The sequence below is a fragment of the Columba livia genome, chromosome 1 (assembly GCF_036013475.1).
Source record: "Columba livia isolate bColLiv1 breed racing homer chromosome 1, bColLiv1.pat.W.v2, whole genome shotgun sequence".
Classification (NCBI taxonomy): Eukaryota; Metazoa; Chordata; class Aves; order Columbiformes; family Columbidae; genus Columba; species Columba livia.
The window spans coordinates 162,268,458-162,286,440 of record NC_088602.1 but is presented as its reverse complement, the minus strand read 5'-3'; the positions used below and the strand labels follow the sequence as shown (position 1 = coordinate 162,286,440).

At 36.8% G+C, this 17,983-nt stretch overlaps 1 protein-coding gene across 6 annotated transcripts in view; it reads right to left on the bottom strand.

The window, feature by feature from the left end:
- LRRIQ1 (leucine rich repeats and IQ motif containing 1) overlaps positions 1 to 17,983 on the bottom strand; it is a 110,274-nt gene that overhangs the window by 62,161 nt on the left and 30,130 nt on the right. For all 6 annotated transcript variants that reach the window (XM_021283973.2, XM_065041755.1, XM_065041773.1 and 3 more), the window contains 3 exons: positions 9,575 to 10,051; positions 7,194 to 7,332; positions 4,523 to 4,642 (listed from right to left, as the gene is read on the bottom strand). In XM_021283973.2, the coding sequence (XP_021139648.2) occupies positions 4,523 to 4,642; positions 7,194 to 7,332; positions 9,575 to 10,051 (736 nt within the window). The remainder of the gene's footprint in view (positions 1 to 4,522; positions 4,643 to 7,193; positions 7,333 to 9,574; positions 10,052 to 17,983) is intronic.

Below are 17,983 nucleotides of genomic sequence, written 5' to 3'. Positions count from 1 at the left end.
CACTTTGTCTCATGGCAACAGACTTACCCCTTTTGATGAAAGAAGCCATGATGGATTTCTTTTTAGTTTGGTTGAAACTTACAAAGTGTTTGTTCGTTTGTTTGTGTGTGGGGTTCTGTGTGTGTGTGGGGGGGGGGGGTGTGTTTGTGTGTTGTTTTTTTTTGTTTGAAGTATGACTAGATAGCCTTGATTTGGACTAAATTCAAACAATGAAGTTTTAAAAAATGCAGCACTTACTTTCTGTGCCATGTAGCCATCAATATTCAAGCTAATCTTGAGGAGAATAAAACATATCTCTATAGGGTGACAGTGCTGGAAAACAACCATTTATTCAGTGGCCACTGTTCTGAGTAAAGAATTATCATGAAACTGATCATATTCAACTGGTTCAGCTCTCTGGCAAGTTTGGCCATTTTGCCTTTGACTCACATCATATTCTCATCAAGAAAACAACAATTCTATACATGGTATAAAAAATGAGAGCTGTGCCAAGCAAATGTGTTGTCAGATTTTGTCCACTAGAGGTAAAGTGAGCTCTGCTACAAGGATGGACTGCTGATGAAAGGTTGCCTTAAGATCAGCCTTCTGGAGCACACAGGCTGGAATTCTCCGAAGTCCACATGAAAGACATGAAAATATCACTAAATACCAGGCTCATACTTTCTGAGACATCTGTTGGCCAGATCTTCCATCTCATCTGGGATAGCCTGTTTGACATTGCAAAATACAACAGACACAAAACACTACTGCCATCAATTGCCTCAGAATGTCTTTGGCAACATACGGGAGCTAATAGAAATACAAGAAGATACCAGTAATTGTCCAGGTGAAATGATTACTATTCATGCTCTTGTGAGCAAGATAAAGGCCCTTCTTCCAGCTCAATAACATGCAATCCATTTTTCAAGTGATGTGGTGCCAAACTTGTACTAAAAACACACCACTGCTCAATGTGCATAAATGAAGTAAACAGAAGATCTTTGGCAAAGACTAGAGCTGTTCCCATGCTGTTTTGCAGCCTGGGTACACTGAGTTTATAAAGAAGATATTAAACAGTAATTTAATGACGACTAATGCCTAACGCCTTATTGCATTGTGATATTTGCAAAGGGTTTAAATATGTGCTTGCACACTAGTGATTTTGTAGAATACTAGATAATGCTGAATAAAATCACGATGACTGAAATCTACGTAATATTGGTATAAGAAAAACAAATAACAATCACATCACAAAACAGTGGATTATTCAAAAACTTTTGGACAGAATTTAGAACATTTGTAATGGTTTGCAATAAAGAAAGGTTTTCCTGCCCTTCTCTCTCATTTCACTCACCCTATCCAACAGTGAAATCTGCAGTACCAAATGGTGTCTAGATATTTTCCTCTTTCTTCACACCCTAGCAGATGGGATGTCTTAGCCCAGCAATATGTACTCCTCCCTACACACTTGTTTGAGGCCCAACAGATAGCCACTGACACCATGTGTCATTATTTGGCCCTGCTTCAGCACTTTGCTATAAAACTCTGAGGCCAGAAAGGAGGGAATAGGAAGCACCGACTCTTCCAAGCCTTTGCTGCTTGTTTCTGCAGAAATAGAAAGTCCATGTGATTTGGTTATCGCCCAACTGCAGAGAATGGAACAGTGAAAGACACATGGGATCAGGCAACCTAGAATAGCTAGTCTAGGATAGGCAGAATGACGTGCAAGGCATGGAATCTTTAACAGAATACTAATGTAAGTTTGCAGTAAGCATTCCTTGGTATCACATACAATTAATAACATGATACAGCTGCATCATACATCACTATTTCACGTTCCAGTTCCAGTAGGCCCACTACAGCTAAGCCACACATTTCTCACAATCAGACTCTTCAGAACAGACAAGATATGTGCTTGAAAAGAAGGAAAAAAAAAAAAAAAAAAAAAAAGGAGGGGAAAAAAAAGAGAAAAAGAAGGAAAAATACAACGAATATCGCAGGGTATAATTCCAGTTACAGCCATCAGTCTTGAACATGAAAATGCTCACTCACTGAACAAAATATATCCTTCATGGGCATATTTATCATATACATTGCTCTGTAGAAAACAGATGGTCTGTTTTTTGGCACAAGAAGCTAAGGGCTTGAGTAACTTTGCAGTTCCCAGTTCAGCCTTTGAGCCTGCTGTGCCAATTAAAATGTCAGCTCATGGTTTGTCTGTCATGATCTGGCCCTAAACACTTTCTCTGAGAATTGCTTCCTACACCCGTTTTAATTATTTCCTAATAAACTCAATAACAATTTGAAAGAAAAAAAAAGTAAAGGAAGAAAGGTGTGGCAACACCAGAGGGTGATAACAGTGCAATCTTCTCTGAAATGAGCTGATGTTTTTTTCCTGTCTTCCCCACTCCTTCCTTTCCTTCTTGGCCTCAGGAGCACCTGCCTAAATGTGATTGCCTTGCTGACAGACAGATGGAACAAAAGTGCCCATGCAGTTTTCAGTTTAGCAATTAAGAAAAAAAAACAAAAGCAAAAGCAAAAGCAAAACCAACCAACCAACCCAACCAACCAACCAAACAAAACACAAAACAAAGATGAAACAAAATGAAACAAAACAAACAACACCAACAAACAAACCTCCCACACACAAAAAAACCCACACCAAGCAAACAGAGGATTAGTTGGGCCAAACAGAGTGCAGCAAGAACGGCTCAATTGAATTATAGTATGTAAGACTCTGGCTTACTGGCTGAATAATTCAAAACAGGATATTTTCCTTCTTTAATATATGAACAGATACTTCCTTCCTATGTGAAGAAATAAATCCTTCAACTTTCTGCTTTTTATTATTTTAGAAAGAAGCCAGGGATCAGAGAACATCAACTAATGAGACTGTTCTTTTTTGTATATATATTTCAAATTAAAAGGAAAAAAATCCTAAAATTTAAGCCAGATCTCTATGTTTACACACAGACATTTCCTGTCTACCAAATGATTCCTGGGACTCTTGCCTCAAACATTACAGATGCTCTTACAGTAAGACAGTAATTCTGAAAATGTACCTTAAAATAGCTTCTGAAAGGGAGAAGAAAAAAAAATAAAATTACTCTAAGTCATCAAGTCATTGGTGATAATTTCCTACAAAGCCCAACTATTTTTAAGGGGAGAGTGGTGGCAAAAGAAGGCTGATACTCAAGATGACTGAAGACTGATCAACTGTAAAGGGCACTGTTCCAACTAAAAACATGTTTGGTTTCATAATTCTCTATGAGTCACACAAACATGTGATCACAAATAGGATCTAATCCTGACAGTAGCAGGGTTATCACACCAGTCTCCTTCACAAGATTACAGTGGAATATTGACAAATAGCTCTTGCAAAGAAGCAGCAGCTGAATAACAACTTTCAGAGACAATGGTTCATTAAAAACCTCAGTCATATCTTCTTAGATGTAAAATGACCACATTGCTATCAGCTTTCTTTATTTCACCTGAAACCATTAAAAAAAAAAAAAAAAGAGATGTCAGCAAACATGAGCAATTAGAGAAAGCAGTGCTCCAGTCAAATCTATAGGTAAGTCATCAAGAGCTGCATTACTATGCACACGAGTCTAGAACTTCCCATGTAGACTGTGTATTTTGAGGCTATAAAAGATAAAATTAGTTTAAAGATTCTTTTCCTTGCTTACTGAATGACAACATTGATCCTGTAAACATTTTTTTTTTTTACTTAATTATCATTAAATTCAGTTTTGAATCTGATGTTATTCCCCAAATTCCATTGGAGCCTGTTTTTATTTCTAAGAATGGAAACTTCTGAGCCAATTTCAGTCCTTTGAAACTGAAACATTATTAACTTTATATAACTTGTAAAATTTACTAGTAATGATTTCTGGATTTTGTGCATCACAGACCTTCTAAGTGTGGGGTTTTTTTCTGATTTAACTATACTTCTCTCCAAAATTTACTACTATATTCAGACTCATGATCTTTTTAGCACTTTTCCTATAAGACAAAAGAAGAGCTAATAAGCCTGTTTCACCCCGGATTTTGGAGATGTGCTGTTTTTGTTAGAATACTGTGACACTGAATATCAGCTATATTTTCTATATTTTCAATTATATTATTTTTCTCATTCTGTCATGAAAGTGAACAAAATACACACTCAAATATCACTGACATTGTAATCTGTTACTAAAATGCTAAAAAACAAAACATTTTAGAGCAAAAGTAGCTGTTTCTTTATTCTCATTTTATTGTCTCTCAACTGTAGAAATATATGGAGTTCTACAGTGGTGTGACATTAACAGCACAGTAACTGCCAGAGCATCTCAAAGAGCATGAAGCAATTAATCCATGACAAATACATTTAAATGAGCCATTTATACCAAATGCTTCTTTATTTCTGGATGGTCAACATGTTAATTCTAGCCTTGGTAGTCCTTTAAATTTATTTTATTTCCAACACCTACATGATTGCTTAAGAATTATATATATTTTTTTTTTTTTTACATTAAGTTTTTAGGCTAATGACTGCACTTACTTCAGAAAATGCAAAATCATCCACATTTATTTCTTCACAGTCATCCTCCACTTCATCACTTTTAACAGCTGCAAGAGCACTGGCCAGTTTCTTTCGCAAAAGAAAGCCCTTCCAAAATGCCTAAACAAAAAATTTAAAGCATGTTATACAAAGCCATAGATCAAATCCAAATCCAGATTCTCTATGTTATCCCATTAGGAAGATAAAACATCTTGGGCCTTGGTTTAACAGCTCAATGATCTGTTTTTTGAACTTTATGTGACATTTAAAACTACAAGACAAATTAAATGCCAGCATATGTCTAAAGCTTAGAGTACTCAAGAGGCTCTTCACAACTAAGCAGAAAGGAATCCTGAAACTCCCTCAACTACAAACCTGGGTCAACTAATTAATTATTTGACAATTCCTTCAGGGACTATTATAAACTGAAAGGAAAGGCTACATTAGAAAAAAGCTGAGTGTCAACTTTCAAATTACTCAGAATAAAAATACACTTGTACTAAATGTCTTATAGTTTACAAGTAGCAATTCTTGGAGACATCTCATGCAATTGACCTAGGTCAGTTGGTCTTTCTTAACTATCTAAGATCTTTATTTAAAAAAAAATATTACCAGTGGGCATAATCTTATCTAATGAAAAGGAGCACACCAGCAACTGAGTGCTAGAAAAAGAGAACACGTGCCAAGCCATAGAATCAGATAGAGGAAAACACTTCAGAACAAATTTAGAGAGATGAAATTAATAAAACTAAATTCAGGACAGCAATTTTCCCCCAAATCAGTGTTTGACATCACTAGAGTTCAAGATTCCCTAAGCATTTAAAACACCATGCAAAAAATTTCCACTGTCCTGAAAGACGCAGTGTTGTCCATATTTAATGGCTTTCCAATGAAGGCACTAAAATAGGAATGGTAAATCTCATATTCTGGCTTAATGTCTAGCTTATTAACTTCTGGGAAATGATTGTCTAACTACGCAAATTATTGACAATGTTACTGTTTTACACATGTAATTCCTGATTATTATAAAAATGATTAAATGTATTACAACTGCTTTCTCATTATTGTATTGCTGTTATTTTCCTACAGATCTTCATAACCATCTAGATAAAACATTCTGATATTAATGAGTGATCAAATGACAAATGTATTTCATTCAACAAATACAATTAGTTTTTACAAATGCAAAAGAGAAAAGCAGTCCTAATGGTATATGTAGAAGGATAAACTGTAAGGCAGCTGTTAACACAGTTCTATGAAAACACCAGGTCAGTGCTCAGCCATAATCAAAAAGAAAAAAAATATATGTTAGCACTTTTTAAGAAACAAGATGAAAATTTACTGTAAAAATCTTACTGTAAAAATTTATTGAATATCTGCCTATGGAATTCAGTTCTAGTCACTTCTTTGAAAAATGTTATAATAGAATGAGGTAAAGTTTCAGAGAGGGACAAAAAGAAGGATAGAGCAATGTGAAAAGATACTAAATGAACTAAACTTTTATTTTTAAAAGAGTGAATATAAAGATGGATATGAAAGAGATCTAAAAATCCATAAAATGCACAGAAGACAAATAGTGAACAACTATTTTTGTACTGACTTTGGAAATAATCAGGTCTGAAACAAATGAAACGAAACACATTTTAATCACTATATACATTTGTGAAACTCATAACTTTAATATATAGTAGAGGCCAAATACATAAATAAGTTTAAAAATGGACTAAATAAGTTTATGGAAATCAGTTGTTAGTATATTAGCTACACTCTATACTCCGGAAACAAATTTTAGCTCAACTTCCTGGATAACCCACTTCTGTAATGTGGTTCTGTACTTGTCTTGTTTGCTAGCAGGCACATTTACTAAACATTTTGCTACTGTCCATTTGTTGAACAGATACTAATAAACTGGATTTTCAGTCTGAAAATGCAACTTGGGTACCTAAATAACTTTGGAACTGTTGACATTTTTATAGCAGACTTACGAAATCCAACATTTTTAAGTTAACTGGAAACGTGAAATAAATACAGGGTCCATTTGCTTAAAAATGTAGAAAAGAACACAAACCCTGGCAACTTGGTAGGTAAATACTATATCTGCTTAGCAAAATAAACAGAGCCAAGGCATGAACTTCAAGTAAGCCATCCTGTTTAACTATCAACTCAGTATCTAGCACAGGACAGCCTAGGCCATGGTCTGTTTCCAATGGCAGCATGGATGAGGCAATCCTGGTTTTGGGAGATGGGGAGAGAAGGAAAGAGATGGATAGGTGGAGGAGATGGGAACAGTAGTTATTTGTATATATATCAGACATGATGTACCAGTTAAGCAGCATCTGTCAGTTTAATAGCATAGATATACCCCCGTAAGAATATGGGCACAATATGTCTCAAACATAATATTAGAATTAAATAAAGAAAAACTAATTCAGAGAAATACATGGTGAAAAAAGGGAAAATATTTTTATGCTTCTATAATTTTTCTTGTGAAGAAGGCTCTCTTTTAAAAACATCAAGCTTATGCTGATTAATAAAACCAAAAATGTTTAATTATCAAACTATTGATAAAATCATAAACAAAAATAGAGAGAAGATAACAAGTACACAAAACCAATAATATTTTTTTCTTATTATATATGCAAAATTAGAAATCAGAATACCATAAACCAACCTGGATTAGTGTGGCAGCTTCATGTTTCTCTCTCAAAGCTTCTATAAACTGTTGATTTTCTGTTTGGGTGCAATAAGTTTTCCTCCTGGCATGGTACTCCCGCCAAAGGGACTGGATCACTGATGCTGCCATATGTAGCCTCAGGGAGAATAAATACCTTTATGAACGACATAGTCTCACCAGTACAACAGGATTATCATAGCTGCCAAACTATAACCATAAAACATAACACTTTGCATTGAGATAAACTGAAGGCTCTGCCACTAAACTGTAAAGAAATTACAATCCAGATGTGTCATAGATGTTCAGAAACACTGGAGCATATTCACACCACATAACTTTGGAAATCAAGTTATCTAAGGGGACTGGTCTCCACTGGGCTCTGGTTCCTGCCTATTCACTGGAGAGGAAGAGTGTCCTCAAAGGAAGGATTAGGAGTAGAAGTGGTTTAACAATGACTACATAAACTATTGCAGGTGTCCATTTATCTCCACTGTCCATATAAAAACAAAACAAAAATAAAACAAACAAACAAAACCCATAACAAAAAAAACCCAAACAACAATAACAAAACAAACAAAAAAGAAAACCAAACCAACAACAACAACAAAAAACAAATGAAAACCACACCAAAACCAAACCAAAACACTAAAGAGATCTAAATGCTAAAAGCTGCATGAGACAAATATCTCCAATGGAGAAGACAGAAAAAAACTGAGGAAGTGCAATTTAACCTTTTGGCTACTTTTACCCTTCAGTTTAACACTACTGACCACTGGTAATATGTGTACATTTTCTAATTTGCCCATTGTTTAACAAGCACTGATTACAGACTATTCAGATTAGTTCAGTGATTCAGTTTTCTAAATGTATGTTCAATTAATATACACTGATGGAGAAAAATTTTAATGGCAGCTCTGCATTATGACTTTACTTTCTTGGAATCCTTTTCTCCACAAAATTCTCCTTTCAATTGGACAGTGGGTTTATGAAAAGACATCTACATTTCCCCCAGTCTTTAAACATCTTCATCTTCTTTTGTTGTGCAGTGCATCTACTTAAATAGAGGAGTACTTTTCAGCAAAAAAGCACACTTAAGAGGTTAAGCCAGAATGTTTTTTTTCCTCAAATGTGTTTATTAAGTTTACTAAGCCCAAAATATGGTTACTTAAAAGCTTTGCGTCTATAAAAAGCAGTAGCTGCATTAAAAAACAAACAAAAAATCCCTTCTAATGGTTTCCATTCTGCATTGAAGAGAACTGTCCAACAACAGACTTGCAGAATGCATTTAAAACATTACATAAAAACTCTAAATGAACTATTTCAAAAATATTTTCTGAAGCATTCATCTTCCATAATAGACTACTGTACTCTTACTTCCAGCATCCTGAGAGGCAATGATGAATTCTATGGTCTCCTTGAATAATAAATTTTATGACAAACTATTAGTGTGTTAAGTACCAGCTAAGCACTACTGCCCATTTACCATAAGTCTAAACAGCGTGAAGCAGCACACCTTCCACGCTTGTATTTGTATTGTTCTCAATACATGTACTTTTCAAATGGAATTCTTATGAAATCATAACTGATTTTTTGAACCTTTAGGACAAAAACTTCAGCTTCCCCTGACTGCTCTTTCAGAACCATACAAACCAGAAGCAAATGCATTCCAAAGAGGTAATAAACCAGTCTGTTCCATGCAGGAGAATATTTGAGGGCATAGAACAAGTTGAACTGCGCCCTCACCCCTGCCTCTACTTTTAAGAAGCAGGTTGAGACATGCTGGAGGAGTACCAAGGGCAGGGCAGGCTGTGAGCTGTTCAGTCATCACAACAGCAGGAGACCGGCCTAAGGTTAAGGGAGTAGGATGATAGATTTAAGCAACTTTTTCCTTTTGCCTTCTAAATGATACTGACTGTAAATTCTACATAGATTAATTTTGAATGTCTAATGAAGAGGACAGCTAAAAAGCCTTGCATTAGTTTGCAGTTTAAACTGCCCCAGGATTCCTGTAAACCATCCAGAATTTTCATCCTTAACATTGTATGTGTTATAAAATTGGTGTAATAAATTTATTGAAAAAAAATGAAGAAAAAGGTAGAAGACCAAAAGAAAGTTTTCAAATTCTCTTACTACACAGTATTTGCAAATTATTTTAAGTATATGCATATCTATAGTCTAATACACCAACTGGCACAATACCGCAAATGATTAATATGAAGTCTAGTGTGCATCACCTTAAAATAACTCTTTACTGTCTAGTAAGCTTAAAAATATTGTGTTCTTACTACAAGTTCTGTGTCTCTGTTTTGAACAAGAAATCTTCACTCCTATTGCCTATCCATACAAACTATTTGAAAGCAATACAGCATCTGTCTTACCTTTCTGTATCATTCTCAAAATGCTGAAGATCTTTTCCCACATTACTTGCTACTATCACTGACTGTTGCAATGTGAGTTGGGCTGACATGTTATTGTTGCCTTCACTCTCCCCACTGTAATTAATACAAGATTCAGTGCTCTTCTGCTTCACTCTCTGATCTTCTTTATTTTCCTTTTGGTGCACAGGTACGGAGGAGTTAATGAATTTGGCCTGAATATGGCCAGTAGTAATCCATCTTTTGGAAGGATCCAACAAGACCTGTTTATTTTCTGTCGCACCCATGATAAAGAGGTTATTTTCCTGTAGGCAGCCAGTGGATGTTTGCTTTAAATGATTTTGCAGTGCTTCTGGTCCATCTCTGTCAGTAATGTTTAGGTCACCGTACTCATGTGCATATCGATGTTTAATACTAAGTTTAATCAACTGATTAAAATACCAGCATTGTCCTTGTGCAGAATCAATGGAAGAGGCAATTCTGAAAAAAAAAAACCAAAAGTTTTTACATGTGTTTCAGACAATATAAATGCTTTTTAAAAAATACATTCCTTCTATTATTTTCTAAACTACCCTGTGTTTTCCAGTATCCTTACATGTTTCCACATTCTTATAATTAGTAATTACTTTGATTGAAAAGCAGTTTCAGTATTTATAAGTCTCAATTGCATTTTTTTTTTTTGCAGCACTTAAAATATATTCATGTGTATTAGATAGCTTATTTTACTCTGACCTTTTTTTTCAAAGGTTCCAGTCTGCTCCAAATAGGCACTAGGGCATGCATTTCACTATTAATTTTCTGTGTGGTTAGAGGCATATGAAGCTGAAAATTTTAGAGGATTTGAGGCAATTTTGTTACAAATCTTGTAATAGCCTTAATAATCCAATTTTATCTGGAAACTATGAAAGCTAATATAAAAATAACAGTAATTTTAAAATTTAGATTAGAACTACAGTAACAAACCCGAAACTTATATTCAAACCAACAAACCACAATGCCTAGAGAGAATTTAGGAAATAGAGACTTTTAAGTATAGATATTTTTATCAACATAAGGGAAGGTGCTAGACAGAAGTAACATGAATCTACAAAGTCTGTCTCTCATTAATTCTTTGCATTACACCATCTAAATGACAAGGACGACTAAGAGCAAATAGGAACTAATTGTTACAGATTCACAAGGGTGTCTGTATTTGGACAGTGTTTGTCCATTGTATCAGGTAGCAGGTACTTTTTGAATCACAAAAACATCTTGCTTTGATAGCACAGACAGATGCAGAGATCTGTAATCTGGAGCAATTTTCAGAGGAGCACAAAGTCAATTCTAGTTCAGCAACCCAAGAGCAAAAGTAGAAATAAGATCAGTGCTCTAGGGAGTTTGGAAAAATCAGGTCCTAAGATTATAGTTTTAATAACATAATTTTTCTTTCTGTTTATCACTCTTGAAAGATGAAGCTTTGATAAGGTTTTAATGTGAAAAGACTCCACTTTTATAACTATTTCCTCTAGTGAAGTTCAACTGAGAACTTTTTAGATTGTTAAGAACATACAGAATCAGATTTTACAATAGTAAAAAAGATTCCAACTCTGCTAGGACAACTTCAGTGCTATTGGACAAAATATGAATGGCTAAATCGGAAGCTAAAACTAAGAGGCCTAATTACACAACTCACTGTGCATTGGCTGTACATGTTATTGCCCATTATAGAACATTACTCCTGTTAATTCCACAAATATGACAATTCTTGAAAATATGTAAACCAGTGCATATGTTTGCTTAAGGATCTGATAATTTTAGCTGTTTCCCACTACACAGTAAGCATAGTAATTTCTTCAGCATTAAATACTTAAAGCATTAGTTAAACACTCTAGGTAAACACTTTGAATTCGTTAATGTGTTTAACAAGATAAATTTGGTACAAGACCATTACCAATGTTCTACAAAACATAAAATGGTGAGATGACAGAAGATTTAAAAAATAAATAAATAACCTAAGATTCATTCCCACCTTTTTTTTCCCTTCTTCTAGTTTGTGTTGGTTTTGATGTTTGTTTGCTTGCTTCAGGATTAAAATATTGTTGAAAAATCTCAGAATGTTTTTATATTGAGCAAAATAAACTTCTTTATGAAAACTATATCCTGAGTATATTTGATCATTCTCAAAACCGGAAACAAATAAAAGCAAAACACCGGAACTGTGAACAAAGTAGGATATTTGTGCATTTTCTCTTTTGACAGGGGCATTTTGAGCAGCTGTTTCACCCTTTCAGCAGCTATGAATGCGGAAAGCAGAAACGGTTCAGTGTAACAGTGGTTGCAAAATAGCCTTGCCACAGTTGGCATGCACCCTGTCTCCCAGCTGACATTTCCCTGGAAATCCACAACTATACCCTTATTTTGTAGATTTTTAGGCTGCTCCCTGTGTATCAGTGGCTTTTCTTTTAGGCAATCATATCAGCCTAAGTTTCAAGAAGCTACAAAGGAAGCTGTAGTGACATCTATCTCAGAGAATTATGAGCAATGAAGTGACTTGGTAACTGTATCTGATGTTCTCCTGCAAAGGTGAAGCTCCAAAGAACAGACAACAAATGTTAAAATGGGGTCTGAGTGCTAGGTGGCAGTCTGCTTGGTGGTTCCCTTAGGTGAACAGGGATTTCAGACAGCTCTGGAGAAAATAAGAACTATTCCATAGGCTCGGGGTAGAGCTATCCTATCAATGCACTGCAGCTTTCTCAGTGTCTCTCAAGGATGTAATTCTTGATACCAGAGACGTGGTCCTGAAGACCACTTATTCAAACCACAGAAAGGAAGCTGCTATAATGGAAAATAGGCAGGACTGATTTACTTCTTCAATGGAAAAAAATGCACACAAGGAAAGAGAGAAGACAAAATAAGAAATATGACTGTATTAAGACTTTTGATACCACAATATTTCCCTTTCACTAAATGCAAATTGGTTGTTTGCCTTTCAGACCTTTTTTGGTATTATAGCTCAAGGACTCGGGTCACTAACTTTTCTGCAGTTACTTCTCGGTTAAGATACAACCAAAGTTTTAAGTATAAATTGGCATCCAGACAAAACAAGAAATGGGATTATCCTGACTGAAGCACCAATATCAATACCGCCTGGCTGCTTCATATGCAATTAAATGTAGATGAATATGGCAGTCTTGCTACAACAAAATTTTTATGGCTTCCAGCTTTGACCAGCCCATTCCCTCATGTTCAATGGCTACCCACAACTTTGTTTTGATCTTAACAAGTGAAAGTAACTTGTGCCATATGTTAATTTTAGCATAGCCATATAGGATGCACTGCTTCTGCAGTGGGAGAAAGGGATAACAAGCAAGAAGAGGAAGGGATAGGTCTTCCATAGTAATGTATAAATGAGCTATAATAGTGGCCCTGATACTATCTAAAGATCAAAATATTACTTTCACAAACAAATGCTAAGAGCAGAAAGCTACCTGTAGCTTTCTTCCCCAAAAGATACCTCTCAATTTGTGTTAGGATTTTCCAGGGACTTTGAGGAAAGATAACAGCATTACAATCAGATTATATTCTATTTGGAAATTCAATTCAGGCATTTATTAATGACTGTTGCAACTTCAGTTCTAACGTCAGTCCTCCAAGAGTATCCATCACTGTCTTCTTGGTAAATTTAGACCAAATCCTGCTGAGTTTCACGTGCAGCGTTTGGGGAGGGAAGAGGAGAGGAGGAGCAAATCCCCACCGACACCACCTAGGAATTGTAAGGACACATGCACAGACTGACTTAATGGATACAGAAAAGGACAACTTATTCATGCTTAAAGGCCTTTCAGTGGAGTTTAAATCAGGCAAAATGTTGCCACTTAGCTTAAGGTGGCAGTGAAACCTTGCTTACAGAGCTGACACATTTTGTATAGAATTTTCTACTGAAAGCCAATGAATGCCAGGTTATTTAAAAAGGCATTATTTTGTCAGAAAGAGACAGTAAAAATTATATGGAAGTGTCAGCAAAACAGACCTCTCAGAGGAAAAAGGGACAGTGAGAAAAACAGCCAGTTCTAATCAGCAAATCCTCCTGGCCATTGCTGCTGAGTCATAAATAATATTCTACCCCTTTGCGTGCTAGTTTGTGTTGTAGTTAAAATTTTGTGTAACGTCATGTTTTCCCCTTTGCAGTTCTACTGTGATTTTCATAATTCAGATACATTGAATATTCAAATAGTAAACTCCAGTTTTAAGTGAGCTTTTGTTTGTAATAGTGTGATGAAATCTAATTTGTCTTTGGGGAAACTTGTAGAAGCATGACTACTGATGTTCAACTTGATGTTACAAAAGTCCCTTCCAAGGACATGAAAGAGGTCACTGTTTACATATTCTCTCCTGCAATGCCATTTACTAAATTCCTGTCATTTTCACTGCATTACATGTATAGTATTCATAAGTTCAAATCCCATTAGTCAGACATTTGCATATTTGATGACTGAAAGTAAATTACTGCAGCCAAGATGTCCCATGGTTCTTTTATATGATTACTGACTACAACACATCTAAAGATTATGTGACAGAAAGCATTTATTAGAATAGAGAAAAGTAATTTTAAAATGTTTCACTTTTAAGCATGGCAAAAAAAGTGAAGTTTCAGGCAGAAACAGCACAGACAATTTAATTGGACAGCAGTAGTATATGAAACATGTATTAGGGAAGCAAGCAGTGATTACTTTTGGCAGCTTACATACTTGAGGTCGCACCTACAGGGGCTCATAACTTAGCAAGATGTGAAACAGACAGACATTTGCTCTGTTGTTGCCCTGTTCTTTAGCAACGTCACATTAACTCAGTCAAAGTATTGCAGTACGTACATATAACAGCTATACTGTTAAGGCTTACAGACAAACAAGTTGTTCAGAGTTCCTTTTATGAACTGCAGTCTTCAATGGTTTTCAAGTCATCCACAAATTGAACTTTTAAGTCAAAAATAAAATATACAAAGGCAGGCTTTAACAAACAAGAAATTAATTTCAAGACTTAATTTGACACAAGATGCTTCAACCATGTCAAAGTTACCAATTTAAAATATTATGAATTAATTCTCAAAAACCTCACAAAACCAACAACTTTCCCTCTTCCCCCTGTGCAACTACATATTCAGGAAAGAAGAGAGGTTAACATAATTTCTTCTTCCCGCTGTTGTTCTTCTCAAACATCTGCAAGATCTTTCAAACAAAACTTACTCAGAAAAATTCCCACTTGAATGAACCTCAGGAGGCCTCCAGTCCAATCTCCTGCTTCAAAGCTGGGTTAGCTCTGAGATTACATCAGGTTGCTAAGAGCTTTATCCAGTCAGGTCTTGAAACAGGTCTGTTCTCCAAGAACAGAGACTGCACAACCTCTCTGGGCAACCTGTTGCAATTCATCACTGTTAACAGTGAAATGTTTTTTCTTATGCCCAGTTGTACTGCATCTGGCTAAGATGGAGTGAATGCTCATGACAGCTGCCTCTATGGTGCTGTCATTTAGAATTGTGACTGAAACTGTATTGATAAAACACTAACGTTTTGCTCAACAGTGCTTTGACAGAGTCAAGGCCTTCTTTATCCCACTTGACAAGTAGGCTGGGAGTGGTCAGGAGGCTAGGAAGGGACATAGCGGAGACAGCTGGCCTGACCAAAAATATATTCCACTCCATATAACATCATGCTCAGCAATAAAACTTGCAGGGAGAACTTTCCAAGGTAGACATTGCTCAGAAAATGGTTGGGCATCAGTCTGCTGGAGGGAGGTGGTGAGTGATTGGAGTGATTGCTTTGCATCACTTGGTTGCCTTTTTTTTTTTCCTTTCTCTTATTTTTTTTCTTGATCTGTGGCTTTTTCTTGTTTCTGGTCTTCTGATTCTCCCATCCTCCTGGCAGAGGCAGTAGCAAGCAAGCAGCTGGTGGGTGCTGAGTTACTGGCTGTCATCAACCCACCACAACAGCCTGAACCTCTGCTGTTTCAGCTTAGATCCTTGTTGTTCACCCTTCTGTCATGCCCCACTCCAAACAGCCTGGCTCTGTCTTCTTGAGCATGTGCTTGAATGCCCTGACCTTCTTAGAGACCATGCACCAAACTTGTTCCAGTTTATCAACGTCTTTCATGTGTTGATGATCCAAAACATGGGGCACACTATTCTAGATATGAGCTAATAAAGGCTGAAGAGAGGGAAATAATAACTTCTCTCAATCTACTGGCTATGTTCCTGTAGATCCAGCCCAGGACATTCTTAACCTTCTTTGATAACAGGGCATGCTGCTGGCTTACATTCAGTTTCTTATCTACCCAGATCTAAAGGTCCTTTTCAGCAGAGACATTTCTCAGCCAGCCAGTCCCAGCCTGTATTGTTGCAAGAGGTCACTCCTTCCAAGGTAAAGAACTTTGCACTTGTCCTTGTTGAATTCACAAGGCTCCTGTTGGTCTGTCTCACCAGCTTGCCTAGGTCCTTCTGAATGGTAGCCCTGCCCTCAACCATGTAAACAGTTCCTCCAGACTGTTGTCATCTACAAGCGTGGTAAGTGTGAACTCCAGCTCCAGCTCCAGGTCTCTGATAAAGACACTAGAAGGACAAGTGAGCCTCCAGAAAGTAGCAGGAGCCATGGAATATTAATATTTAATAGATGGTCCGAGCCTCACTACCCAACAGATTTCTTACCTATCTAGCAGTCCATTCATGCAGACTACGGTTAAATAAACCATTAAATTTTATGAATTTCATCTTTCTCTCCCATTTTTTACCATCTTGCAGTAATGTACATAAAACTTAGGTCCTTAGAGTCTATCACAGCTCTCTCACAAGTCATATCCTAATCACAAGTTGACATTTTTTTCTGCAAAGGATACTGATAAACCAGGTCTTAAATCTCAGACATAATAAAATTTTCTCTACGATAAAAAGTACTGCTCCTCCTTTATTTTTTCCTCTCCTTATTTCTTTTGAAGAAAAAGAAAGGAAAGAACACTATTTCAAAATGGTTAATAGATCAGAAAGTATCAGCTTCCCCACCTGCAAACCAGAAGCCAAAAATCACAGAAATGGAAAAGACGTATCTTGAGGGTTTAATGGAGAAACATACGAGTTCTAGGAGCCACCTAGACATTACATCTGTCAGAGAAAACTGCACTATATATTTTTTTTTCTAAACTACTTTCAGTCTAATTCTTAATATGAGCCTCTTTTCAAATAAATCTGTTTTGTGAGCTATGAAGATTTTATTGCAGCTTAGTAATGGCCAATAATACGTCAATGTAATAAGCTGTTAGGTAGTAAGACACCATGGATATACAGGCCTACATGTAGATGCAAAACAGCTAGATTCTGAAAAAAAAATGTGGGTACTTTTTCTGAACCAAGAAGTACAAAAGGAGAAGTTCAGGCTAAAGCATTGTCAAACATCACATCCCTCACCTGCTCTGGGATAATGTTCAGTACCTGGCAGGACCAAAGAAACTGCATTTCCAAACATCAGCTGGCAAGTTGTATATTAAAAGGACCACAAGGGAGGGTAGACCACTACCAGAGAGTAGTGGCCAATGGCTCAATGTCTGGATGGACACCAGTGACAAGTGGTGTCCCTCAGGGGTCTGTATTGGGATCAGTACTATTTAATATCTTCATCAATGACATAGACAGTGGGATCAAGTTCACTCTCAGCAGGTTTGCAGATGACACCAGGCTGAGTGGTACAGTTGATACGCCTGAGGCATGGGTTGCCATCCAGAGGGACCTGGACAAGCTCAAGAAGCTGGCCTCACGAGGTTCAACAAGGCCAAATGCAAGGTCCTGCACCTGGGTTGGGGCAACCCCCAGTATCAATACAGGCTGGGGGATAGAGAGATTGAAAGCAGCTCTGAGGAGAAGGACTTGGGGGTACTAGTGGATGAGCTCAACATAAGCCAGTAATGTGCGCTTGCAGGCCAGAAGGCCAATCATATCCTGGGCTGTATCAAAATAAGCTGAGAGAGGTGATTATTCTCTACTCCGCTCTGGTGAGACCCCTACCTGGAGTACTGCCTTCAGCGCTGGAGCCCTCAGAACAGGAATGACATGGACATGTTGAGAGAGGGTCCAGAGGAGAGCCATCAAGATGATCAGAGAGCTGGAACACCTCTCTTATGAGGACAGGCTGAGAGAGTTGTGGTTTTTCAGCCTAGAGAAGAGAAGGCTCTGGGGAGACCTTGTTGCAGCCTCTCAGTACTTAAAGAGGACCTATAAGAAAGATGGGGACAGACTTTTTAGCACGGCCCATTATGACAGGACAAGGAGTAATGGTTTTAAACTAAAGGAGTGGAGATGCAGACTAGACATGAGGAAGAAAGTTTTTACAATAAGAGTGGGAAAATTGTGGAATAGGTTGCCCAGAGAGGTGGTAAATGCTCCATCCCTGGATG